The 27,100-nt window shown below is 38.7% G+C and overlaps 2 protein-coding genes across 8 annotated transcripts in view; one reads left to right on the top strand and one right to left on the bottom strand.

The window, feature by feature from the left end:
- Positions 1-2,424, top strand: part of LOC110053145 (cyclin-dependent kinase 20-like) — an 11,112-nt gene extending 8,688 nt beyond the window's left edge. The window contains exons 10-12 of the mRNA XM_020759338.2: positions 72-164; positions 1,075-1,137; positions 1,470-2,424. Of these exons, the coding sequence (XP_020614997.1) occupies positions 72-164; positions 1,075-1,137; positions 1,470-1,673 (360 nt within the window). The 3' untranslated portion in view covers positions 1,674-2,424. The remainder of the gene's footprint in view (positions 1-71; positions 165-1,074; positions 1,138-1,469) is intronic.
- Positions 2,209-27,063, bottom strand: LOC110053143 (uncharacterized). 7 transcript variants are annotated; one of them, XM_089280838.1, is made up of 20 exons: positions 26,279-26,562; positions 25,454-25,760; positions 24,682-24,777; positions 23,875-24,042; positions 23,668-23,709; positions 18,837-18,894; positions 18,153-18,287; positions 16,669-16,823; positions 16,408-16,580; positions 15,384-15,561; positions 14,287-14,545; positions 13,776-14,071; positions 12,919-13,173; positions 12,532-12,654; positions 10,026-10,073; positions 7,346-7,576; positions 6,628-6,930; positions 5,716-5,940; positions 5,094-5,271; positions 2,209-4,295 (listed from the first exon to the last, which is right to left on the bottom strand). In XM_089280838.1, exons 3-20 carry the CDS (start codon positions 24,685-24,687, stop codon positions 3,247-3,249), a joined length of 3,882 nt encoding a protein of 1,293 aa, XP_089136964.1. In that variant the 5' UTR covers positions 24,688-24,777; positions 25,454-25,760; positions 26,279-26,562; the 3' UTR covers positions 2,209-3,246. The 7 variants fall into 7 exon arrangements, with proteins under 7 accessions (XP_089136964.1, XP_089136966.1, XP_089136968.1 ...); XM_089280840.1 differs by lacking the exons at positions 25,454-25,760; positions 26,279-26,562 and adding an exon at positions 26,970-27,063; XM_089280842.1 differs by lacking the exons at positions 25,454-25,760; positions 26,279-26,562 and adding an exon at positions 26,569-26,588.
- Positions 27,064-27,100: the final 37 nt, after the last annotated feature.

Raw genomic sequence — 27,100 nt, 5'->3', positions numbered from 1 at the left:
TCACTCTGAAAGTTGAAATTGCAATGTTTGTAAAATGGGGACTAACTAAAACTTCCTGTACTCCGTAACAGGGAATGACAGAACTGCCAGACTACAACAAAATTGTGTTCCCAGAGATGCCGCCCATCCCACTTGAGAACATTGTACCTGACGCCTCACCAGAGGTAGGTGTGACTAACAAATATCAGATAGTCTTTATCAGTGGTTTCTCCGGATGGAGGACAGGGCGTTCAGAGCATCCCACTTCCCGAACCCTACGATCCCGCTCCCTTGTAACTTTATCTCTCGACTATTGCTCTTTTCCGTCCTGCTCCCGTCCACTGTAAATTAGGAGACTCAAGACACATCCTAGTCAGTCATCTGCGCAATTCTTAGGAGCTTTCTTTGTTTGTTTAAATTGCTCGTCTGGTTCACCTCTTTTAACAACTTAGGCGACACTTGTGTACTTATGCCACTAGACAGTTCGTGACCTACTGTAAGACGTAACCACCATGAAAGGGTTTAAAGTTTCCCTGGAAGTAAGCCTGTTTTAGCCCAAGCGAGAATTTTGTTTGATCGTTGCCTCAGAGGTCTTAGACGACGCTAAATGCAAGTCAAATAACATTTTTTTTTTCTTGTTTTTGAAAGTGTATTTCTAACACATTAATAAATGAAAAAAATTAACGTTTTGCACTTCTCTCCCGCTTCCCGCCCTCTTTGAACTCCTGCTTCCCCCCGTTTCCCGTCCCGCCTCCCGTGCCCCCTATTCTCCCGGGTCCCCCCCTCCCCCCTCATCCCCCACACTTTTCCTCATTCAACAATAGCAATTTGACATTTTTTTGCGTGTGTTCTTTGAATCTGAAATAAACTTTTTCTTGTTTTGGCGGCTTATGCCTCCCCCGCCCCGCTCCACCACAGCGAAAAATAAGAACGCCTGTTCAAAAGATAAATCTTAAACTGCCCACCAACCAGATGCCTGACTTAAAATTGTCTGACCATGTAGATTAATATGTTAATCAAACTTTTTGGTGGATTGCTAGAGTTATGCGTGCATGTAATTTGTAGTTGTTGTTGTTTTTATTTTTTCGTTCTCAGGCGGTTGATTTGCTCAAACGGTTCTTGGTGTATCATTCCAAGGAGAGGATTTCTGCAGCAGAGGTTAGTATTTAACAAATAAAGAAGCCTAAGCCGTGTATTACACTGTGATAAAACACGACGGGCATTTGAGAACACGAGGGAAATGTAGAAAACACGAGCCGCAGGCGAGTATTTTCTACATTCTTGAATGTTCTCAAACGTCCGGAGCTTTTTCAGTTGTTTTATGATATAGAGGTAATGTGGCGAAAAACAATAAAACACGCTTTTTCTATGTGTTACTCAGAATTTACATTTCTCGTTAACCATCTATTTGGCAACGTATTATTGGATACAAGTAGAACTAGGCGATGTTCTTTTAATGGAGTAAATGGCTATTTATGAATTGATTGCAGGCTTTGCTTCATCCATATTTCTTCACGGAACCTCTTCCAGCTCACCATTCTGAACTACCAATCCCAGCACGCAATGCCCGCAAGACATCAGGACGAGGCCCGTTACGTCGCGCGTTTGACATTGATGTTCCCTTGGAGAAATCTCTTGTCAACCCAGCATTACTAGTGCATAATGTTGTTGGCATGCCTAACTTTCAGCCATAAGGTTAATACCGTGCAACCTTGCGGTCAAATATTTCAAATGTGTTTGGGAACTCCGTGTAAAATTACCTTTAAATTGAAGGAAACTTGAAAATAATAGTTTACTAAAATAGAAAAACACTAAAGAGATAATAATAAACCATAAAGGAATAGGGATTGTTAAGGACGGAGAAGATTAACACAAATTACAAGCGACGAACGTTAAAAATTTAGGTGGAACTTTTCAAGATGCGCAAACCATCACGTAGCTCTTTTAATACCGCACTGGATTTTACAAAAGTTGTATGTAATACATTTAGATCGCTCAGAGAGCAAGTAAACCGTCGGTTTACGTCAGATCCCCAAACGAGCAACGACAATCAGCGATGGGAGCTCAAACTCGCGCTCCCAGTTTCGCGCTAACTCCTATGCACTCTTTTTTGACTCTTTTCCTTACCCTCGAATCCAAAGCTGCTGTTGCCGTATGGACGTTTCTGAAACTTGGTAGTCGTTACGCAAATCAGTCGAAGACGCAGCAACCAATGAAAGACAGGCAAAGTACAAGCAATATGTCCTTTATTTAAAGTAGTTCATACCATACAGTCAATCTCTACCAAATATTGCAAAAACAGGTACAAAAGCTAGATCTGTGGCCAACTGGCAACGCATGCCATCGTTAAATGTAATCTGTGATTCAGTGTTTTTCGTCAGCTTTATGAAGGATTTTCTCCACCTACAAATGTATTAAAATGTGTATTGTATAGGTATGTACAAAGCGTCCAAATGTGTTGATTCGATTCAATAGCTGACGACGTCTCAATCATGGTGTCCCAAACAGGTGACCCTATCCAAACCGGCATCCCACGATATTCTATTTGATTGCATACAGTAAAATCAAACTAGCGTTCTAAGCCATTTAACGAAACCAACCTTTCTCAATTGTTTGTAATCCATGTTGTTCATGAAGAAAACAAATAGTTTTGTATTTTACACTTTACAAGTGGTATGTCTAAGTAAGCTTACAGTACAATCTGCTGACCAGTCCACTACACTACTAACTCTCGTCGAAAACTATCAAAGTCACAACCGGAGTACTAGACTTAACGGAATTGGTTACTTTAGATAGTTAAGTTTTCTTTGTATCTAAGGCTGCTATAGCTTTTACCAAAAAATCAGGAAATTCCGGTCAGAATGTAATTGGAAAGACTATTTACTTTGTCCGACCCGAAAACTGCGGAAATAAATGGAACTTCTTTAAAGGAAGTCCGATCATTTTAAAGACATTCATTGGAAAGCGAGTTGGATACATGCAATCACAAAGAAAGTAAGAGGCTTTCTTTTTTTGTTTAGTTGTTTGTTTGTCTTTTTTATCAGACGAAATATGTTTATTAGAAACTCTTTTAGAAGTTGTAAGTTTTGTCTGTCTGTATCTGTCCGTCTGTCTGTCTGTCTTTCTGTCTGTCTGTCTGTCTGTCTGTGGCTCGTTCAAACATCGATACATCGTTCCATCCAAGAGAAGCTCTTGTAGAATCTATGTTACTGTCATTGATTAGACAATACAAATTGTAAATCAAGAGTTAACGTATTCAAGTCACTTTTAAGATTTACTCAAAAAGTCGAGTTTCACAGCTGCAACATTTCCGCTGGTCTTGTCAATGGCACTCGCTTTTATTTCCGTCCCCCCAAAGAAGATGGATAATTCGACTTCGCGATTCCTTCCTTTGGAGGTGTCGGGTGAATCGACCGTCATCTTTCCTATAGAAGGTCCAACGGAAGGGTCTTTGGTGTACTTGACGTCTGGGTCTGTAGAGGTGTAAAATATAAATCCTACACTCTTCTGATCGCTGTATACTGGAAACCGAATGACGCGCTTTGTCTCCCCGACTTCAACGGCTTCATTTTCTTTTACAATGACATCAAAGATGTCTTTGCAATGTTCAATACCTTCTGCAATGACCTTCTTTTGAGGGTCGTGGACCTTGGGATCAAACTTGTACCAACTGTCGAAACCGTATGTTGTGGCCATGACTCTTGAACGTATTGTAGTTGGCTTCTGACCAAACATGGTTGCACCTTGGACAACTGCAATGGCTGGGTCAGTTACAGGGATGAGAATTCTACATCTTGAGCTGAATGCTGTTGCGATGGCCTCTCGAAGAATGACCGATTTAGCAAAACCACCAACCATGAATAAACAGCTTACACTGTTAAGCTCGGGGTGGTTGAGCACTTTTTCCATATGGGCAACAATTCCACTGACCACGGGCTGAAACAGTTGCTTCATGGCCTTCGGCCCCAAGCAGACGTAATCATTAGAGATCTCTACATCATGAGGGCGTCCGGCTGTTGCAGAGGTACCTGCAACTATTTCAAGAAATTTGGGTGGAACTCGGATTCGTGTAACTTTGCCTTCAGAGGCTCGTTGTCCTGTTTTCTTCTCCTCAAAGTTGTTCATCAGTTCAAGCCAATCTTTTGGATACCTGAGGCGGAAATCTTTTATGGCTGGCTGCCCGTACAGGTTTTCAAGCAAACTGACAAAGTTGCGATCCACGTAGATTGCACCGTTAGCACCCCCGGTCACTTTGTAAATTTCTCTGATCTTGCCATCGGCAAGGCTCTCATGGGCTGTGACATCAAGTGTTCCACCTTTGAAATGCATATTTGTGATGTGTTAGGGTTTAAAAGTTTGCATATACGAAGTATTGTTCAAGTTGTAAAGTGTCATAAAGTACAAAGCCAAAACAAAACAAAACAAAGCAAAAACAACAAAAACAAAAACTAGCTTGTTTCTACCAAAAATATCAAAAAGAACATCCTACAGACCGGGTGAACATTGACAAATTCCAGTTAAAGCGCCGAATACACGTCCAAGCGCAGAGGTCGATCAAAATCACCCAATAAAAGGCTTGCAATGACCAAAGGACGTTCGCTCGATAATCTTTGACATAAGTAATCTTGAACTTATAATCTAATTGTCAAATAGAAACACAAGGGGAAGTTTAGGAGAGTGGAAAAAGCTGTGAAAACGCTTCTAGCTCGTGTTCCCACAGCTTTTTTGACTTCTCTCAAGTTCATGAGTGTTCGTAGTGTAACGTAATGGAAACAGGGAAAAAATGACACAAGTCAAAATGCGGTTGCTATGACAATGGCAGTTGTCAAACAACACAGCATTTTCGCGATAGCTGAGCAAACAGCTATTGAACGTTTCATGAAAACAGAGTTTATCTTTTTACAATTCTGCTAAAAGCCTGTAAAGGGGGGTGGGGGGGGGGGGGGGTAAAGCAGCTTTTAGCAGTTTCTGCTTGGGCCGTAAAGTAACAGAGTAATGCCTTTACCTATATGTTTTGAAGGAATTTGTTGTCTAAATGTATGGTCCTTTTTTTGAGACTAATAGTTTGCGTACAATTAAATGTAGTGATAAAAAGCAACAGACTATTTTAGTACCTCCAATGTCCATCATCACGTAACCTTTTCCAGGGGAGACCAGGGCATCTGACACTTTAGCACTTCCTGTTTGGCCAAGAAAGTCTTGCACTTTTCTCTCCTTGCAGAAGATTGCACCTGCCTCAGGTTCCAATGCAATTATTAACTGTTCCTCTTTATCGGGAGAAGCAATTCCAGCCTTGGAATTATACATTGGAAAAGAAAAAACCAAACGTAAAACTGTTAAGATTCGCGATTCTCTTGACACTATTCAGCTCGAAAGTGAGATGAAATTTAGACGAGGTCTACGTTTACCTCAAATTTACACAATTTAGTGGAGTCTTGAAGCAATAACCAAACTATCTTCTAGTTTACTTTCTAGTATAAACGTTGTCGTGTGTCAATTATATTACGTTCATCTGACTTAACGGTTCCGAGAAAACCATTTGTAACCGTTTGAAACAGGCAATCGAATTTGTAACGAAAGAAGAAACCCACATTCTCAGCTTACTTCCTGTAATAATATTTATCAGATGCTTCCCCACCCTTTTCCAGCACCGCTCTAAATAGGTTGATACAAGTATTCTCTTAAAAGTGATGGGGCAAAATAAAAACAAACAAACAAGCAATGTGATTTAATCACCTGGTATGCAGCCTCTCTCATGAATTGCTTAGCTGCTGCTGTCCATATCGCTGGCACCGTTAGCACCCATTGGAAATCTTCGGCGCTGTAAAATTTATCCCCAGTCGCATCACGAATGGTCTCAACCGCTTCATCTTTCAAGTATTTCATTGAAAGTGAGAACACCGTTATGGCGTCAACGTTTTTTCCATTGGCGGCTGTCAGTTGGGTGTTTCGATCCAAGTCCTAGTTGGGTGAAAAAAAAAACATAAAATAAAATAAATAAATAAATAAATAAATAAATAAATAAATAAAACAATGTTCCAGTATATGAATGAACTTTGTGGTGAAGACAGCGATGGACATCTTGCATTCAAAATTCTATCTTGCATTAGTATAAATCTACTAGCGCTAGGTAATATGTCGGATGCTGTTCTCTGACTGGCTACGCTACTTACTATCTATTCTGCGATAGACAGTGAGTAGCGTGACAGTGTGCGCTTGTAAACAAAATAACGGCCACTTCTTTGCTTTTTCGAGGTGTCTGTGAAGAGGATTTAGATTAAAGTTTTGAACGACTACTAGATTTATTCTAAAACAATTAGATTCGTTGTTCTCGATTTCTATGCGTGATAGTTGGTGCTATAATAATGGTATCACAAAACTTCCCAGTCATTAGTGGCCTCGTTGTTACCATTTTCGTGACACTGTATGGTACCATAGCAACAGTTTGACATAGTGTTACGTTGAGCTACCCAGCATTTTTGGAACTGAACTATTACTGCAACATTTCTGCTTTAAAATCTATATGAAGCTAACATCAGTACACTGTAGAGATCTGTGCATAGCTACGGCACCGGAAAACTATGCAGGTCAAGAAAATTTTAACCATTGCGCCTGACATGCCGAATGTCAAGGCAATAAGAGGAGTACCTGTCTTTTGTGCAGCTCCATTTTGAAGTGTTTCAGGTAATAGTACTGCTTATCCTCCCCCTGCTTGAAGTTAACGTATTTGTCATCCGCATCGTATCCAAATGAATCGAAATCCTTATTGGGGCGAAGAAGAATTGATGTTGGGGTTTTCGGAGTGCCACGCCTTTCCTCGTTTTCTCCCCAATTCATTTTGGTGTGAATCCCTCCTTGACCACTCTGGTCACTGAACGAGAAAGCAAAGCCGCTGTAGGTTGTTCCAAAGTCGATTGCGACCACTCCCATGTACTTTGAGGATGAAGCCATCTATAATGTTGTTGACGGGGAAAAAGTTGGATATCACTTTTACTTGTCACTGATAAATAGATTCAAATCACGCCAACAAGTACCCTATTTTGATATCTAGGTGGGGCACATTTTTCAAGTAGAAAGGATTGGAAAACGAAATTTTAACGCAATAGCAAAGCAATCTTCAAATAAACCTAACATTCCAGCATTGGGTCGACCAGCCCGTAGGAACTTAGTTTCCATTCTAACATGTAAAATGCTCTTGGCTTTTAGTTTCTATTTTATTTTGTTTTTTGTACCCAAAAAAAAAACCGAAACTAAAGAAAAACAAATAACAGCAACAACAGCAAAAACAACATCAGAAAACAACAAAACAAACCGATTGAAAGCAAATTAAAACAAAGCAAATCAAAATACCGACAAAAAAGAGTACCTTTATTCTTCTTATTTCATGATTTTTCTCCTCCATGGCCTCGTCCATTTGCTCCATCTTATCCTTCATCTCTCTATTTTGCTCGGCAATGGCATCCATGTCTTCCTTGTAAAGATCCACCTCCGCCTTGATACGGTTCTCTATCTGTTTTTCTTGTTCTTTAATGTCCTTCTTATACTGTTCTTTCAGACGTTCCATGTCGTCCTCCTGTTTTTGCACCAAAAGTTCCATCTAGAATAGGAAAACGGGATTGTTACTCGTTTACCTCTACTGCACCAACCATTTAAAGTTTATTGGATACTTGTAGAAACGGGCACACTCTTTTTTTATATCAAAATATCGATTTTCAAGGTGAGGCTGAATATTTTCATTCTTCCGCCAATTTTAGGCTTAAATTATCCTTTTGAATATTCTTAGATTAAAGCGCATGACATTTCTTCTACAACTTCAAACCTTGCACGAAATTTCACACCGGAAAACAATTTTGGACAACTTAACTGGTGAAATAAATGCAACTAACATAAAGTAGTTTGAAATAAATCTGTTCTTTAATACATCTTTCTTTTTCTAGTATCTGAGTCACTCGCTGAGTTACTCGCTGAGTTACGTCGGGCTTGAAAATGCTGCCCTCGGCCTGCGGCCACGGACAGCATTTTCAAGACCTTAGTCACAGTTTTTCACTATACGGACCGACCCTAAGCCGGCCAAAAACATATATATATGTATATATATGACGCACATAACTTCTCGTAGAGATACTGTAGAAATGTTCTTAGTATCGAACATACGGCTAGTGCTGTTTTTTTTTTTTTTTTCTTTCGCTAGTTTTACCGTTCAGAAAAAGAAAGAATTTTATACGCTTTAATTAAAAACATATAATATTCTTATAAAACATATCCTTGTAAAAATGAGTGTACCTGGCGACTGTCTCTTTGTTCCAGTTTGAAAAGGTAAAAGTTTAAATTTACGATTTAAAACAATGTTTAAGTTTCCATTCCATCCTTTCTGTCCAAAAACCTATATTTAAGAAATGAAAGCTATGTTTCGGTTTCCGATATTTGATTCTGTGTATTAACTGATGTGAGAACAAATTATAGTAAATTCAATCTACGATATGAAGGAGCTGCAGTATAGAATACCATAGGAGAAGTAGAAGAAGTAGCCAGAAGTAGAAGTGGACTTTGTTGGAGAGGGTAACATTTGACAGGAGAACTTCAAAGTTTTCAAAAACAACTTTAAACAAAGATGTTTTCTTTCGTTTCTGCTTTGTATGCCTTGGTGTGTTGTCTTCATATCTAAATACTGTATATATCGAACTTTTTTCAATTCCTTTAATTCAGTGGCAGATCAGCTACTCATTAACATTAGCTTCTGCAATTATTCTGGATGCAATTTTACCATCTATGGTCTGTATTCCTGTATTACAACATTTTTGTTAATTTTGGAATCTGATGGTAAATAAACGCTTGTGTTGTTGTTGTTGTTGTTGTTCCGGCCTCAACAGTCCTCATGAGCCCGATGAGGATGAGTGTGTTGTTGTTGTTGTTGTTGTTGTTGTTGTTGTTTATAGAGCGTTTTCACAAAACGCCGCGGCAGCCCTATTTGGGAGTTTACGAAACCACGACGGCAACGGCAACGGGAACGTTAAAACGAAAATGAAAATCACAACCGTTACCCTGTCTTAGTTAGTATAGATTTTGACGTTTTTACTTCTCTGTTTATCCCTTAGTTTTCTTTCGATTGAGAAGATATATCAAACACTCTAGAAAGTGTTTCGTCGGCTATCCAAACACCTCTAATTTCGTCAAAAATACCTCGCAGCGTGTCGTATTTTAAACCAAACAGATTTTCCACGCACAAATTCAGGCAAATCGCCAAGTGAAGTAAAACCTATTAATTACAATACCAACTTTAGCTTACAGTGCTAACATAAAGCCCCGGCTAAACGATCGCAACATTTCAGTACAACATATCCCAACATTGTTGGCCCAGCATTTGCAAGCTCCAAACAATCGCGACATATCGCAACATTGTTGAGCGCAACATGTTGCAGGCGTTTGGCCACCCTGTTGCGACATGTTGGCTATTGAAAATCGAACTAGTGCGCATGCACTGGCGCAACATTGTTGCACGAACCTGGGCAAACGAATACAACATCATGCAACATCCATAAATGTTGCATGAAAAATTTGTCCATTTTCAAATCTGAGCTAACAACATCCAACATGTTGCAACATGTCGCAACACGTCGCAACAGGGTGGCCAAACGCGCGCAACATGCTGCGCCCAATAATGTTGCAATACGTTGCGTTGACATGTTGGTATCGTTTGGCCGGGGCTTAACACAAAACAGGCAAATTACTAACAATGCTACTTATAGTATTAACCTTACAATTTGACATTTAATACCACGCATTATTTAGCATAACGCAACCTGACTTAATGTTTTTAAACTACTTACAATTTTAACATAGCTTGCAATAGTAACATTGATTACTAATTAACAATACTCACGATATTGCAAGTAAAAACTACTTACATTTTTCTTTTGGCCAGCTGACATTGCGGAAATCAAAACTTTAAATCACTAAAACTGTCGAGGCACTCCATCCCTTAAAGTTTATCTTTCTCTAATAGTCTCCATTAAAGAAAAAAAAGACAACAAAGCGGCAAAACAAACCTCTTTCTGTTTTGTATAGGTTTCCTCTAGCAAACGGGCATTTTCCGCCTGTAAGAACGAGAAATGTATTGTCAGCACTGAGAAAATGGTCAAAAGAAATAAACACGCATATATTTTGAGTGATGCGACCCATGTTCTTTTCAGCGGACCGAAACGAAATTAAGTTTCTCGTTCGGAAAACCTTGCAAACTTAGGGTGGGCCGGAACATTTGAAAATGTGGTGGTTGGAAAACACATGACCCATCCCTTCCATTTGACACAAAATTGAGTGACCTTCCCCTGAAAGAAGGTTGAATATTACATGTCCCACCCCCTATAAAACAATACATTTTTGGTTGCATAATCCAACAAAATCACATTCTGTGTATGAAATTGTGGCATTATTTAATTTTTAGATTTAATTCTTAACAAGAATATAAAACATCTTAAAGTAATATTGTTTTCCTTTACTCTTGCAACTTTAAGTCATGTTCATAAACTCTAAAAAAGAAACGACCTTAATTCTTTTACGCTTGGGCTCCAGCCTCGCTATCCTTTGAACAGTGATCCATCTAGAAAAAGGCTGCAGCGAGTCCTGGGACTCACACAGCCAAATTCCCGATATCCATTTTTTTTTTTTACATTTTCGTACAGAATACGTCTTTACTAGTTATCTTGCGAAACTTCAATCTATTACGAACATTAGAACTCGCGCTTTTGGATCTTTATTTCCGAGAATTTACAGCCGCCATTAGTTTTCCTTGTTCAAAGTCTTGGTTGAGAATTGGAGAAAATGACGTCATTTTCTCAAAAATACCACACGGGTTGAAATCATAATAACAATTAGTACAGCAATTCGCTTAAAGGATAACAAATATAATTAATCTTTGGCTCTTATATTTGTGCAATTTTCTACACCAATTGTTATTATAATTTCAACCCGGCGCGTTATTAATGTTATAACATTGATGATGTTCTGAACAGACAAAAGAACAGATCGTCTGAACCCACTGTTTTAAAGAGAGAGGCCATCTTAGTCTTGCCTTTTTTAGGTTTACAAAGCGAAGCTCCTACGCGACGTGTTTAATCTTGTATCAGTAAGTTTTATAAATTTGTCAATCTTAGGGTCTTTCTTTCCATACAGAGATCGGTTCAGTCGCTCCCAAAGATCTGAAGCTAGTGCTGTTGTTGGGATGGTGATTCCTTAATTTTATGTCGGCAAAACCAAACGATGTTTGCATGACAGGAACACCGAGCATTTCAAAGCTCTTACACAAGATGGTCACGCCTCCGCTGTTGCAGACCATGTCATCTGTATCGGTCACAACATCAAATGGGACCATTTTGAAATCCTCGTAACTGGAAAGTCCGACTTGCATTGTAAAATTAAAGAAACGATATTGATCAGTGACTTAAACCCCTCATTTAAAGAAAACGTTGGCAGCGAGAAGCTGCTCTTTAGTAATTTTTACCGGAAGTATCAATTCTATTATTAATTTTTTTAGCTTGCCACCAGTGCCTCGCTTTAGTTTTGAATTTATAACTTTTTGTTATAGTAATAACCGACACTTGTGAAGATGTATATTGCAACAAACGAAACGTCAAGTTAAAACAGTTAAGTTTTTTGTACCATGCGTTGTTTGTTTGTAATGTTTGTAACCGCTGTTTGTAACCGCTGTTTGTAACCGCTGTTTGTAACCGCTGTTTGTTTTCTTTTCTTTCTGAAACTGAAATGGCCAAAGAACAAAAGACCTATGAGGGGATTCATGCTGACGTCATTGTTTACATTTTTGGTCGTTTCCATACGGCTTTGCGTACAGAAGGAAACATGTTAAATATGAATTGACTCCAAGCAGCTAAAGAGCTAGTATAATTTAGTACATGGTGAAATTTTTAGCTCTTGGGTGTAATATTCAATGAGTTTTTGTTTTTCAAATACGGCAAAATTTCTGGGTGGCAACAGCGCTAATGAGCTCATACATTCTTTGTAACATTTTGAGTTTTTAAACGCGTGTTGCACAAAAACGTTCAATACATGTTGGCAGAGTCAATCGTACTGTGACCTTTCAATATTCAGAACTGATTTATTTGTAGTTCCATCAGAAACTGAATTGCGTATGCTAATAAGGCAAATATTGTAAACAAAAATTCCCCTATTGTGTACGAAAATGTACAAAAAATGTATCTCGATCGAGATTTTTTGATCATGGGGGCTCTTGAAGAACTCGCCATTCTGGCTTTGGCTTGAGGCCGTGAAAGGCGAAAGTGCAGACGTCCCAAAACTGTAATAGGAACAAGAATGTCCATTCACAACGGTTCAGGGAAGGAGTGTGACTAGCTTTTCTAAACGTTCTCAGGAGCTGAGTCGTAATTCCTTCTCATGCATGTATGTACGAAGACGAAGACGACGACGACGACGATGATGATGATGATGATCCAGAGCGAGGAGAGTCATTATCTTAATTTCATAAGATAATTTCAAAGCACTGCCAAATTCTTAAGCAAAGTATAATGCATGAATTTTTACCAGTATCCGTTGCATTTCCTTCTCTCGGAGAGCTCTGTCTTTCCTTTCCTGGAACAACTTTTCGTTGTAATCCTTAAGTTGCTTCAAGTGCGCCTTGTGTTTCTCCATTTCTGACTGCAGCTCCTGCAGTGCATAAAATGTGACTATTTATTCAAAGTACAATTTCACGTTTCTGTCGTAGCAATAGTTTGATGGGATTTTTTTTCGTGTTTTTCAATTGAATCTCCTCTAGATAAGAGCTAATCTAAACTCCATGTTTTGCACGGTTTGTGTCCAAACTCAAATACAGTTCAGTGAAAAATTAATCTTCATGAAATGTTTAATTAAATTAAGCTTAGATCAATCCGTCGTGTAGAGTTTTCAATTTTTACGTCCATACTCACGTACCGGCTGGAACTTGTAAAACTCTTGGGCACAAACATCTCTGGCTCCCCTTGCTAGCTTCTTAAAATCACGCTCAATGGCCAAGAAGCTACCTTCTATTTGATCAAAACTGACTGCAGCTCCGTTTGGTCCAGTCAGCCGCTGGAGAATGGGATCCAAATGCTTTTTTCTGAGGTCCTGCAGCAGTTCCTGACAGCCTTCCTTAGTACGTCGTTGGTTCTTCTCATGCCATCGTTTCAAATCGTTTTCCATGTGTTCCTGAAGATAGGAAGAACGTTTTACTCGTTTTGTAGCTTTGGTGACCAGCACTTGGTTCTTCACCACTGAGAAATTTTACAAAGAGCGTCTACGATCAGCTATATGCGGCCATTCTCTGTGCATTCATGATGCAAGATGTTTGTTTTTAATTCGTAACCACCATCAAATTTCCCTCGTGCTTTCTGTTCAAGTTTAATTTGAAAGAGGAACTCTCGAAATCTCTTCCATTAGACTCGGAACAATAGTTAACTATCTCAAAAGCGAATTGTTTTTAATAAACTCACAGTGCTAAAAAAAATAAATCCGTCGTATGGATCTGATGTTTAATTAAGCCTACTCCGGGAACAGAAATTTGGTCCAATTGATATTCTGTGTAATTTAAACCGCTCTATAACAGTAGCATTAAAAATGCATTTCTAACCGTCTTAGAAGGCTAAAATACAACATTTTCCCCACGGGGCGGAGGTGGACGGGGAGCAGAATTTACAATGAAAAACCTAAAAATACATTCAAATGCCACCAGCATTACAATCGATTCCGAACACATAGTCAAAATATTCCGTCTATGATTTATTTTTATAATATTCATCTTAGTTGTTTACCATGAGTTCTTCCAAGTAGTTTTTACAACTTGCAGCAGAGATTTGGACAGTGCCTGTTTCAAATTCCCTCATGCTTTCCTCCATTGCCATCTCATGAACACGGCGAATCTCCTCACTGTCACATGGTAAGGCACCATCCAGCTGGGACGTCATTGTACCTTCATACAACTTTATGGCAGCTGCTTTTACCTTAGAACACTTTGTCTGAATATACGTCTCCCATGTACTTTGGACATTAGGGACAGCACCGGGAGTGTTCAGGGCCGCGACGTAGTCGCTGACTAGAGCGGCAAGGGCTTAAAAATGCAAGAACAAAAAGAAACAGATAAGTGCTGTTATGTCAATTACAGTCTTGTTTGTCTCTGCCTGCGTGCCTTTCCAGCTATGACTGATACTTGGGTTCAACATCAAAATAGGAAATTTTAGTCGTAACGAAACTATTGTAGATTTATGAAGGTTTTAAGAGAAGAATTAAGGCAAAACCACCTAACAGAGGGAAAGAAGTCTTTACCTTCTCCAGTGACGAATTCCCCATCATTGAAACTGCGTTTGGGACACAAAATTGTATCTAACTTGACCTTCAACTGCTCTAAACCTCTCAAAAACGGAGGACTGAGCTGGCTTTTTTTCTGGTTTATGTTCTCCAAAAGTTCTTTATTAACTGTAGGAGGAGGTAAATCGAACGCGGCAAAAACAGGGAAAAAGTCCAGAATGCTGGCGACTACAGTTGTCTCTTGGTCTGTGGATGATGAAACTTTTTCTTGAAAAACCTGAAACAAAATAACATTTGAGGTCACTCAAGCAATGTGAAACCACTATCACACAAAATGAAGCAGCTTAAAACTATAGCTACCCTCTGTGGCATTTACGTAGCTCGTTTTTTTTTTTTAATGGAATTTTAAGAGTTGGCCTACCTTCTAGCGGAATTTTACTTCTACATGATAGGGTGAACTTTTTACTTCATATGCGACCCATACAAGGACCACATGATACGTACCGCTGATTGAACTCGGTCGATCACAAGAGAATGAATGATAATTCTAGAATATTCATTGCTGGTATCAAAACTAAAACTATCAGCTACTGCTGGGTTTTAGATTACAAGTTACTTTACGCAACCCAAGTAACCATATTGAATGAAATCAATGTAGTCTGTGGGGAAACTCGTGAGTGGAACAGATGAACTAAAAGATTTATGCAATAGTAATTTTGTTTATTAGTTTCATACTTTGAGTTTGAGTTTGAGTAGTGGTTGTTTACCAAACACCAGAATCAGTTGAATAAGACTGGGCATACGTGATAATTGAACTGATTATGTCATTGCATTAGACGTAACGATACTGGAACCTGATTCTGTTGAATCATTTCACCCCCTTTATTGTATACCTAACGGTCTTTAAATTTGGAGCACTTGTTCGATTTCAAACACGTTAGGTCAGTTCCTCGTTTTGGCATCCACTTTGTTGGAAAAAGTGAATAATAAGACTTTTTCTATTAGACTAAGTTCTTTATTATGCACTTTAAAGCACTTTAAACCACTCCATCTAGTATCGGCCCCCCTCTGGGTCTAACAGAACCACCAGGTAAAGATGCATTTCAAATTATTACCTTTCTTAAAAAGTAGTCCCTGATATCCTCATATTCCTTTGGAATGGAAAGCGTCACATCTCTCAGGAGCCAAAAGAAGCAAGGAAATGTTTTACGAAAATACGCAGAGTCCTTATAAGTGCTTGAGGATTCGGGGTGTGATCGTATCTGAATTTGCTGCGAGAGGTTAACAATGAATCTATACATAGTTAGGGAAAATATTTAAAGATACTGTGCTGGTGTTTTATAAATTATAAGGTTCTTTTAAAGGAGCCATGTCACAGTCTCGCATCTTCAAAAGTTTAGCCCAAATTTTTCCTCGTTTGTAATTCGTGTTATTCTTCTCCATGCTCAACCATCCTTGCTTCTTTGTGGTTTGTTATTTTATTATCTCTTTGGTGTTTTTCTATCTTAGTAAATTACTATTTCCAGGTTCCCTTCAGTTTATTAAAGGTAGTTTTGCACATGGCCAAAATAAATCAAAATTCCGTGACTCACCTCCTTTAAGATCTCATTGTAACTAACTGAAATGCAATTGTCATTCATGTTTTGTATAGCTCCTACTCAAAAAAATTGTCAGAAAATGGATGGAAAGATTTTTCACCGCCATACATTCAAAGGTAGTCAACTTGGAAATGTACTAAACATCCCCCAAAATTAGTTCAGCGGAGTAGTGGTGCACCTTTTCACGCCAACATGCATTATTTTGGAATGTTTTCTCCCAGATGCTGTTGTCAGAATCATAAACTGTTTGCCGGAGAAATTTCACAGCTGTCCGAAACTGGGAGTGAGGGAGGGGCTGCCCCCTTCCCCACCCCTCCCCCCCCCCCAGCCCATATACCTATGATCATCACAATGTGAGTGGCTGCTTATTTAAATGTAATTGTAATGCGCAAGGAAGATAATGGAAACATTTGTCCATATAGTAAGAACAGCACCCTTTGTGTAATTTGTTTCTGATTGTTCTTGTACTTCTGTGTTTGTTAACTAACTACGGTATTTTCCTCAATAAAAATCTTTCTGTAAGGACAGCTGTAAAGGATACTTCAACTGTTCTACGTCATGTCTGTTTGGAACGCTTGTTGAATTGTATATTAATAAAGACGCCAGCAAAACAGTTAAGGTAAAGATCTGACGATCACCATAGTCTTCACTGGAAGGATCACCGACTCCTTCAGAGTCCAAGAGAACAACTGTAAATTTCTGGCCATTGGAATCCTATATAAGAAATGTTAAATAAGTGCAGGGAAACAAATAAGAAAATAGTGTTAGCTACAAAGGAATATGTTAATGTGGACTGTCATACCCGGGTCTCGGGCACAATCCACAACCAGACTCCCATGGTTTCTGGATCCAATTCATGTCCAAGACGGAAAACGTTTGGTTGGTTAAAAGCTTCACTCAATACGAAAGACTTCCCCTTCCTTGCTGGGCCAGATACGCACACGACGCATACAGGACCTGCAAAACAACTCTTGTGTTTGTCTTGATTCATTTTCAGGCATTATTTTTGTGCACAAAAATTATTTTTACAATAATCGTATCTATACCAAAATTCTCAATTGTGATTCCCCCGCGTACCCATTTGTCACGTAATCGGCCCGCGATCACGTGGGTCTCCAGTTACCGGTATCCAATTTCAACTTTTTGTGATTGGATACCTGTAATTGGATAGCCACGTGATTCTCCCGTCAATTACGCGCGTTATAATGGCTTTCTTCGTAATAACTGCTACAGTCTTTAAACCTTATGGAAAACGTATCTGACTCTTCCGCTCAAAAGAAGTTCTACAAAGACTTTTTTAATTTCGAAACTTGCTATAAATACGATTAATTAGTAATTTGACCTCGTGTCGTACAATCGAGGGAGTGTTCATGCTCGTAATTTCAAATGGGCCTCTGGCTTCGCGCTCGTCCAATTTTGAAATTACTCGCGGGATTACCTGAACTGTTATCCATGCGGTCCAATTACTTTCACCTATTTTATTCTACACATGTAAGTTCAAAGCATCGTTTTCAGAACAGAAAGACGTTGGATAATACATATTCTAGTAGACATTGCTATACATTGCCAGTTCTCATTTACTCTCACGCTTGGATACCGATGAGGTATCTGTTTAATTTTAATTAGTCAACAAGCGTTCAGCAGGTGGGCGAAACTGTATGCAGAGTTGACGTAAAATGTTTGCTAACTGACGAGAAAGGCATTGAAGTTGGGCCACTAATAATGCAAATCTCACCAAGCTTAGACGTGGTCTATGAAGCCCTCGTCTAAACCGCGATTTAGCTATAAACCAGGTCTTACTTGTAGGCTTTGTTTTAATAATCAGCACTAAAAGACCACTTCACAGTTGTCAATTTAGTGACCTGGCCATTGAATGGCGCTGAGGCTGCAGGTGACCTTGTTTGAATAAAGACCTTACTGCTTTTGCTGTGTAAATCAAGTTGTTCTTGTGCTAACTAGTTGGCATTTAAGTGCCGAGAAAATAAGAGATGTGTGTATCAAAGCAAGGTTACCTCCTACCTCGCTTGCATTCACAGGCCAGGCAAGTAAGTATTCAACTGTAAAATGGCTTATTAGAGTCCAGTATCTCATAAGAATAAAATAAGCTCATTAATTGAATCATGCATGGCAGAGTTAGTTCCAACTTTTTAAAACATCATCTAAGCCATCGTCTAAACTGGCCTGAGCCACTTCCATCTTCAAAATTCAAAATGTGCCCGGGAATCGCTGGTGCTTGAATTTAGCTTGTTGTCAGACTTCCCTGATAAGAGAAATGCGGACTCTTACCTTTAATGGTATTAAGCTGGTCGAGTGCTTCCTCAATAACATAAAGCGAAGAACGCTCTTCTCCGATTTTAATGCACTCGCCCGTATGCTTGTTCCACTTATAGTTGTTAGGTAGACAGAGTGGAATGGCTAATCCTGTTATACAAAAAGTCAGGAATTAATATTTTGGTTTGCATTTCTAAACAACTGACATTTTATTTACTACGTGAACAAAATTCTGAAAACATGTGTTAATTTTCTCTATTCTATTATATGTACTTATTATACCATGTACATATCTCTTAAGAGTTCTGCATTCTCTTAAATATCTATAGAAACCTTACAATACCTGGAGGCTGGCAGAAAAAATCCGGGTTACTTCAGGCCCCACACTCAAATTGTACATTTTTTTTTTTTTTTCTAGCTGTCTATTTATATGTATACTTTTAAAACCGTAAATGTACAAGTGAATAAAGTTGTTGTTTTTTGTTGTTAAGATAATGCTGTGACATCGAACTTGTTAAATGCAAAACCTTCGGACATAAATTTCCCTTTATACGTGATCAGTGGCAAAAAAAAAAAGATAGAGAATCGTGAATTCAACTTTATGACACAACCAAGTTTAAATAAAATATATCTGGCGTCAAAACAAGGGGTTTCCTGATCTTTGTGCCAAACTATTCTAAGAAAGTAATTATAACCTACCTGCCCGAGAGGCATCTTGTTGTTTTAAATCCTCTCCAGTAACCTTAGGATCGTCTGCCTATAAGACATCAACAAGCACTGATTAAGGGGTTATCGGCGAAACGTCTATTTGTTTTCAAAGTGTTTTTAACATGAGCTCAGTCACGGCATTTTGAGTTATTTTGGCAACGTTCAAAATTACCTTTAATTTGAAGGAAACGTACCTGAAAGTAATAGTTTACTAAGATAGAAAAACACCAAAGAGTCAATAACAAAACATAAGTGACCGAGGATGGTTAAGGATGGAGAAGTTTGACACGGATTACAGACGATAAACTTGAAAAATCTAGGATAAACTTTTGGAGATGAGCAAGCCGTGACGTAGCCCCTTTAAGCATTCTGAACATGTCGAAACTTTCATTTCACCGTTTTTTTTTTGTTTTTTTTTTTCTTTCAGTCAATTTGAATGCTACGTAGGACAATGGTATTACTACCCCGGCTGACTAACTAACCCGTGACTGATCAAAATGGCAGATTTTCGATACGATTCTTTGTTGTTCATGATTTGCTCGACTATATCAAGTCTATATCGTGTACGTTAGCAGACTTCTGGGGGGGTCTGGGCTTTCGAGGCCTCAACCACCCTTAAACTTTTCTAACTTTCAAAGAATGAATGTAATAAACTCCAAATTTTGTGACTTACTCAAAAATTGTTAAGGAACAATTTATTATGGTATTTCCAGTTATTTTTACTTAACGTAACGTATCCACCGACATAAAGTACTATTTCACCCAGAGAGAGAGAGAGAGGAAATAGACCAAAACGGAATTACTGGTTTTAGTTTTGCTTTTAGGTTTTTTTTTGTTTTGGTGCTGGTGTTGGTGTTAGAGTTGGTGTTGGCTTTGATAGTAATGTTGGCGTTAGCTATGGCTTCGCTTTTAAGGTGGTTTGCTATGGAGTGTTGTTAAACCAAAACCAAACCAATTACCCACCAATTAGACTACTCAGCCAGTCTCAAACCGTAGCCAAACCAAAACCAAAACCAAAACCAAGGCAATTACTGATTGCTTTCGATTCTCAACAGGCCATTTTACAGTTGTATGCTTAGTTACCTGGCCAATGAATGCAAATGAAGCTGGAGGTGACCTTACACACACACACTTCTCTGCTATTCTCATTTAAATGCCAACTAGTTAGGGGAAGAACAACTTGCAAATACAAAACTCTTACTGCTCGATCTGCCCAACATGACCAAGAAGACAATAGGAGACAGGGCGTTCTTTGCAGCCGCACCGACCCTGTGAAACGCCCTTCCAGACGAGTTGAGGGCTTTGGGCAGTCTCAAAACTTTTATGGCACGGCTTAAAACTTATTATTTTAAATTAGCTCTTACCTTATGACCTATGGTATTTTAACATAGATTTTTACATGCAGATATATATAATATGTTTATTTAGTACCCATTTATTAACTATTTATGTAAGCTGTCATTGTATTATTGTAAGCATATTATAAGCATTGTAATTTAAAGCGAATTAGATCATATACCCAAGTATTCTGCGCTATATAAATAATAAATTATCAAGTTAACTTGATTTACGCAACAAAAGCAGTGAGTTCTTTAACAGAACAAGGTCAAGGGCAGCCTCACTGCCAAGTCACTGTTAATAAGACTGTACAATGGTCTATTGTGAGCGGCTGTAGTTGGTTGGTCGATTAGTGCGCAGGTTTAGTTTGATTTGGTTTTGATGGGTTTGATTTGGTTTCGTTGGTTGGATGTTCACGTTTGCTTCTTTGGTTGGTAGCTTAGTCGTTCAGTTAGTTGTCTGGCTGATGGTTGGTTCGTCGAGTAGACCGCTGATTCTGATTGGTTGGTGGGTCAGGTTTGGCTTGGTTGGTGGGTTTCGTTGGTTGCTTGTTTGTTTGGTTGGTTACTTTATTTGTGCGCTGATTTGTTTTGGTTTGGTTTTTTTCGTGGTTGATTAATTCGCTGACTGATTGACTGACTAATTGTTTTTTTTTAATAACAACGGATTGATTGATTGATTGATTGATTGATTGAGTGAGTGAGTGAGTGAGTGAGTGATTGACTGATTGATTGATTGATTGATTGATTGATTGATTGATTGATTGATTGATTGGTACTATTTAGCTGGTGGTCAAACCTGGCTCGTGTCGGATAAGACATTTTGGAAGACAAAACAAAGAAGGTAAATAAAACAACCAAACCAAAATGTCTTGTTACGTGGTTTTAACCACTCCTGTGCAAACAATCATTTCGAGTAACATTTCAGATTGAATGAATTTCATGTTACCAGTCCGGTAGTATGCCGGTTTTGAAAGAAGCGAGAACAATGCTTTACGGCACGAACCATAACGTGATCACCATGGCGATGAGTATTTCAAGACATGGAAAGATCCAAAATGGCGGTCGAACGCGGGGGAATATCGGGGTAAAAGTATTCGCTTTTATTTGGCTTTCATTTCGACTTTTCTATGCCTAATTATAGGAAAAGTCGTTATATACGGATAATAACCATTCTTGTGTTAGAATATTGAGCGTAACATGCACAAGGTTCATTCCACGCGAAGTTCACTCTGGCTCTGCCAAGTTTACGCCAAGATGTCAAAGTATTGTATCGAAGAAGGCAAAGATTCGCGTGGGGGATCTTTTGCGTAGCTTGTACAGAATGCAGCTAGGCTATATAAGCTCGAACTTCAAATAGGTATTAGGGAACAGTTTTTCAAGTCTTCGTCAGTTTATTCCATGTTTAATGAAGTACGCAATAAGAGAGTTCTTGTGTTTGCAGTAATTTTGTCCTGTAGATATTCGGTTTAGTTTAGCCTGGTCTTTCTTAAAATCCACAAAGACGGCGAAACCAACGTGATGTAGTATTCGATTGTTGTAGTTTTTCCTTCGGATTCTTTAAGTCTTATGGATGAACACTGATCAAAGCTTTCATTTCCTGAATAAATCCGGCAGTGATTTTGTTTTAAATTTGTCACTGTTTGCTTTTATCTCAAGATAATAATCCAGCACAAGTCTAACTACTGTTTTGTCGCTGTCAGATACTAATATTACTTACTTTTATTAGTGCAAAACTCAACATTTCCCTAAATTCTTAGGCAAAACATAAAATACTTGCGAAGTTGGTCACACTCTACATCAGAAAATGTTTTGGAATAGTGTTAAAGGCTTCAAGGCATGGCTAGGCTGTGTACATATTAGTAGAACCAAGAACAGTAGTCTGCTTGTGATGTATCAAATGTGTCCCCATCAGTCAGTAACCTAATTACAATTATTAAAACTAAGTACAATTATTAAAACTATTGTTTTTGTTGTCATATTAAAGCTTAAGTTGAAAGGAGGTTTGGGAAAAGATACACAGAAAGTTTGGACACTGGCCGATGGGACTTTTCTCCGAAGGACATTTCTCTTCCCTTTCTTCACAAAATGCTAATTGCAAAAGGTGTTCCAAAATTTGGCTGGCTGGTTTAGAGTGAGTGTTTCCTTCCTTTATCTTGTTTGACTTCTCAAATAATTCAGTGTGATGCCTCGCATTGTTGTGAATGCATGCACTGCTTATTTGGGGGCTGAACTCTATATACGTCCTGTATATGCCCCGTTTAATCTGGGGCAGTACGTAAATGTGACAGCGCTAGATCTAGTAGCTGTGGTAGTCTCTTTAGATTGCTTACAAGTTGTAATATTAGCGCCCATCAAATATTCAAAGAAAACAAATGAGATTGAGAAAAATGTAAACTACTGTTTATTAAAAGTTCAAGTACAATATTATTATTAGTTTGATTTTTTAGCACATTCTTGAACCTGAACACAAAAGAGACAACAGAATTAAGATAACAGTATCTGTTATCAATAGACATGGCAACCTAAACAAGTAATGCATTGATCACAATACTTATTTCATCTAACGAAGTCCGGCAAAAGGCAACAACTCTTTAACACTTCTATGTGGTTGTCCATATTTTGGACGGACATCCTAATAAATAAGAAACAAGGAATAAAATAATCATTGACCCAACGGGGGACACACACCATGTAGAAATGTGCATCAGTGCATGTGCATGATACATGTGCCCCTTATCAAACTACGCTTCAGTCAAACTCCAACCTTCTCATGCCATAAAAAAAAATCATTTCACAAATCAGCTTACATGATTCAGCTATCTCAGAATAACAGACTCTCACCTTCTAAACAAGACCAACGAAATAAGTGTGAAAACGAAAAAAGACTCGAAGTACTCGCGATACATTGTTTGTAAACTTCCAGTCGTTTTCCTGTCAGAAGCGATTTCTTATGACGGCTATTTTCAATACGTAGTTGCCATTTTTACTAGCTTGTTGCCACCGATGAAACTTTAGCGACACAACCCTTACATATCGTAGTTTCGAGGAAAATTAGTCCTGATATCGAAAAAATTCGGCAAGCTATTGAAAAAAAAAACAACAACAACAACAAAAAAAACATAAAAACATGTACTTACATTCGATGCCCGTCAAAATGGCGGCGTCTTCTTCAAAGGCCGTTCAAAAATGACACGAATTTCATCGATTCCTTCTGCCAAACGTTCACAACTCTCGCACAAGGAACGTTCGTGAGCGAAGGCTTGTTATGAGACTTTTAAAAACCCGAATATTACATGGAACCTAGAACCAAGCTTTTCTAAGAGCCCATATTTTTTTCGTGATTATTTTTTTTTTGCGATCTTGGCGAAACAATAGAATCGTGGCGTCAGTGCTTCTTCCAAAACTGTGGATACTACCGGACTGGTTACGCAATGGAAAAGAATAAATTTTATCCCAAGAAATGATGTGGAACAAAGGGATACCTGATTCCGGGCGTACTCCCTGCCTTCTCTTCCAGTATTTTCCTGATAAAATTAGAGGCAAAGGTTCCGTGAAATTATGTTCACATTAGGCTCACAGGGTCATGGACACTGTTCAAGAGTAAGTAAAAAACTATCCATTGCCAACACTAATCATGGAACAATTTTGAGCTCACACTCCGCTCTAAAAGCATAAGTTGATCTATTTACCAAATTAATGGGAGGACGTTGAGTTGAGGACGAAGGCTGGCCACTTTGATCAGGTGGGTTTGCACTCGCTCTCTGACTCTGTTGATGATCCATACGCGACAGCTCCAGCGCTTTGGCTAAGGCCTCCTCATAATCATCTTCCATCTGAAATTGCTTTCTCCGAGATCCCTAATCAGAAATCAGTTTAAAAATCCACTCAGCACAACAACCACGTGGAACTAATCCGAAACTTTCATGAAAGGTCAGTTATGTCTATGTATCAACTAAGATGTTGTTTACCTTTAAATATTTCTCAGTTTGACCATGGTTTGTCGCCGTGAGTTAATTAAGATTCTAGAACCATTAAAAGACATGAAATCTCACAACGAGCAGCAGACCTTTCCGATCTAGCTAACAGGCGTGAAGGATTGTACTCTTATGCAAGGGCGACATGAATGCTCTACGAACATGTTAAGCATGTTTTTTCCAAGGGACTAAAATCAATTCTTCTTGGCAGTGTTTTGATTAGTATCTAGTGGCACTGGCCGTTCTAAAGTCACCTAAAAATTTCGATTCCATATCTTGGTAGATGATCCTAAATGCTTTTGCAACTACTAAACTTATGTTGGCATTAACACTCCGATTTTGTAAACTTGCAATTTCAAACTGAGAAATTAAAGTAAATATGGGCAATGTAAACACCTAACGGTCGGATGTTTCAGCGAAATGTCACGCTAGTTTGATCTGGCCATTTGAAAATTACTCTGAAATTTCTTGGCGGATAAAGACAGAAGCTCGCAAATCTTCTTGGATTTGCTTTTAACATACCTCCATGTTGCTTTCCTTCTATTTCTTGTACTTCCTATGGGTATTACCCTAACTTCAGGTCCCCTTTTCCAAATAAGCGTGTATTTGCTATAAACGCTAAAAATAAAAGAACTATATATGTACAACAAAAATATCCATGCATAATTATCACTACTAATAATATCATAAAACGAATTCCCTTCGTCTACAAGATATCAGATACAATAACAAATATTTATGTCTTCTGCCCTTGTTTCCAAAATTATAACTATGAAGCTGTACCTATGTCAAATTTTCTAGGTCAACAGTCGAGCTTTGTTTGCTAGAGCGCTGAAATATTCTGTACTTCTTGATCTGAATGTTCTTAGAAGACCTCACACTTGTTTCTTGGAATTGTTTGTCTGACAGCTTTTCTTGATAAACATTCCTGAATCGACCTCAGTAAATCACGCAATATTTTACATCTTTTCAGTGGGTTTTCTGACATATTTGCAGGGCTTTTTGCTAGGCCAACTGTAATCTTTCATTTTAAATGGTTATCTGCATGCTTGCATCCTCACCAAGAAACAATAACTCACTAAAAACAGGTCCGGGAGTAAATTCACGTCTCCGCGAAATCGGCGGAGCAGAATCTTCTACTGGCTCTGGGATACAGATTATAACATAGAAAATCATTCTATATCTCACGTTACAAGCAAGCCCTTCTTAGAGAGTTTATCACTGGGGAGCTTTACCAATGACTACGGCGACGCCGAGGACGATGCCTTGTAAAATGGATTTATAGATATTTTACCTTTGAATGTCGCAACTGTGTAGGTCTGTTCAGTACGCCTATCGGTCTAAAACCTTGCTCAGGCTAAATATGAAATGACAGCTTTTCATTCCAAAGGAAGATACGAAAAGTTAGCCATTGCGGATCACAATCTCCAAAATTAATGGAACTTGGTCATTTCACGTTACTGTTTTTCAGATGACGGGTATGAAATGTGCCAAGGTTCGTGCAGAACCGTTGCTTTGCTCATTAAACCTTTTGTTTTGTGACGTTCTCGTTGGCGTCGCCGTCATGGCTTGCTAAAGCTAGTCTGATGGCTGCGACGGTGCTACAACCAAGGGGAACAAAAAAATTGTTTACCGAGTAAACTTCTTGTTGTCTTAAAATGGCCGACTCACGCAAACGCCCCGTTACCGTGAAAACGCTTTGTTTTGATATTTTTCTCTTGATACTTTCCTCTTCAGTCGTTTTTTTTCGCTTATCCATCCCTGGGATTGACAATTGACTAGGTGCCTAAATGCTACGGCTAAGAATACACTGACACGTTGCTTATGTGCAGACATCGCCGCCCTCGATCTGAGATTAGCAAGGCTACGAATTTTCATCAAACTGGCAATACACTTTCAATAGCGACTTTGAAGGAATTTGTTAATACATAGCGGTACATGCACCCGGTCTATCACTATTGTCAGCCTGGAAGTGAAAGAATCGAAGGCCCTACAAATAAGACAGACATTTTTTGCAAAATCGATCGAGAAATGATTAACATTAAAGCCCAAATTAGAAAGGATCTTTCTCATAGTCATCCGTCCTTTACATCCGATAATTTCCACTACATTAACTTACCGTTGGAAGGCAACTTTACGGTTTTCAAGGTAGTGCTGAAATACAACGTACCGAATGACTTCTCCGTGTGATAAGCCGTTCCAAATTTTCTTGATGTTAAAAAGTGCAGATCGTTCTTTGAGACAACCGACGGCAAATCAAGCGTTTCAAGTTGAGTAAACATCCCGTCTTTCTTGGAATCGGACTTATCGTTACATAATCAAAACTGCTGCTAATAGCATGCAATAGAGTTGCGTTCATAGCCGTATACAATTGCTCTGTTATTTTAGGAGTAAAAAGGGAAAGCTCACCACAGTCTGCAAATAAAGTGCAAAGGTATTTTTTGACCAGCCGAAAAGGAATCAATACTAAAAAAAAAAAAGCATGTATGCAGGCTCACAAAATATGATACATTTTACACGGGTCAAACCGCAAACCGATAAGCAGGAATAACGCTTAGAAAAAATTCATATATTCGGGATAGCCGGCATCTCGACCGAATGTCATTGAGTTAAGAGTTTTGAAAAGATCTCCAAACATTCTTCTTTTCTAAGAAGAAGAAGAAGAAGAAGAAGAGATGTTACTATGGCGCGATATACATTTTTGGGTTTCCAAGGAAACCAAAAGAAACCTTTTGCACTATTCGGAAACAGTCTGTCCTTCAATACATTATGCTCAATACACTCTTCTTAGGGGCTGCAGACATACTCACGTTCCCGCTTAAGGTAGCTCCATAAGATAACCCTTTAAACAGGACGGAAAGCGGTTGGAAGATGAAGAGACGGGCCGTGCAAGTCATGCGTGATGCCAAGTAGGACTGGCACAAGCAATTTTTCTGCGCTT

Source organism: Orbicella faveolata, unplaced genomic scaffold (assembly GCF_042242905.1).
Source record: "Orbicella faveolata isolate gen_17 unplaced genomic scaffold, um_ofav_v1 contig_48, whole genome shotgun sequence".
Taxonomy (NCBI): Eukaryota; Metazoa; Cnidaria; class Anthozoa; order Scleractinia; family Merulinidae; genus Orbicella; species Orbicella faveolata.
The sequence above is the reverse complement of the archived record's forward strand: the minus strand, read 5'-3'. Positions and strand labels throughout refer to the sequence as shown.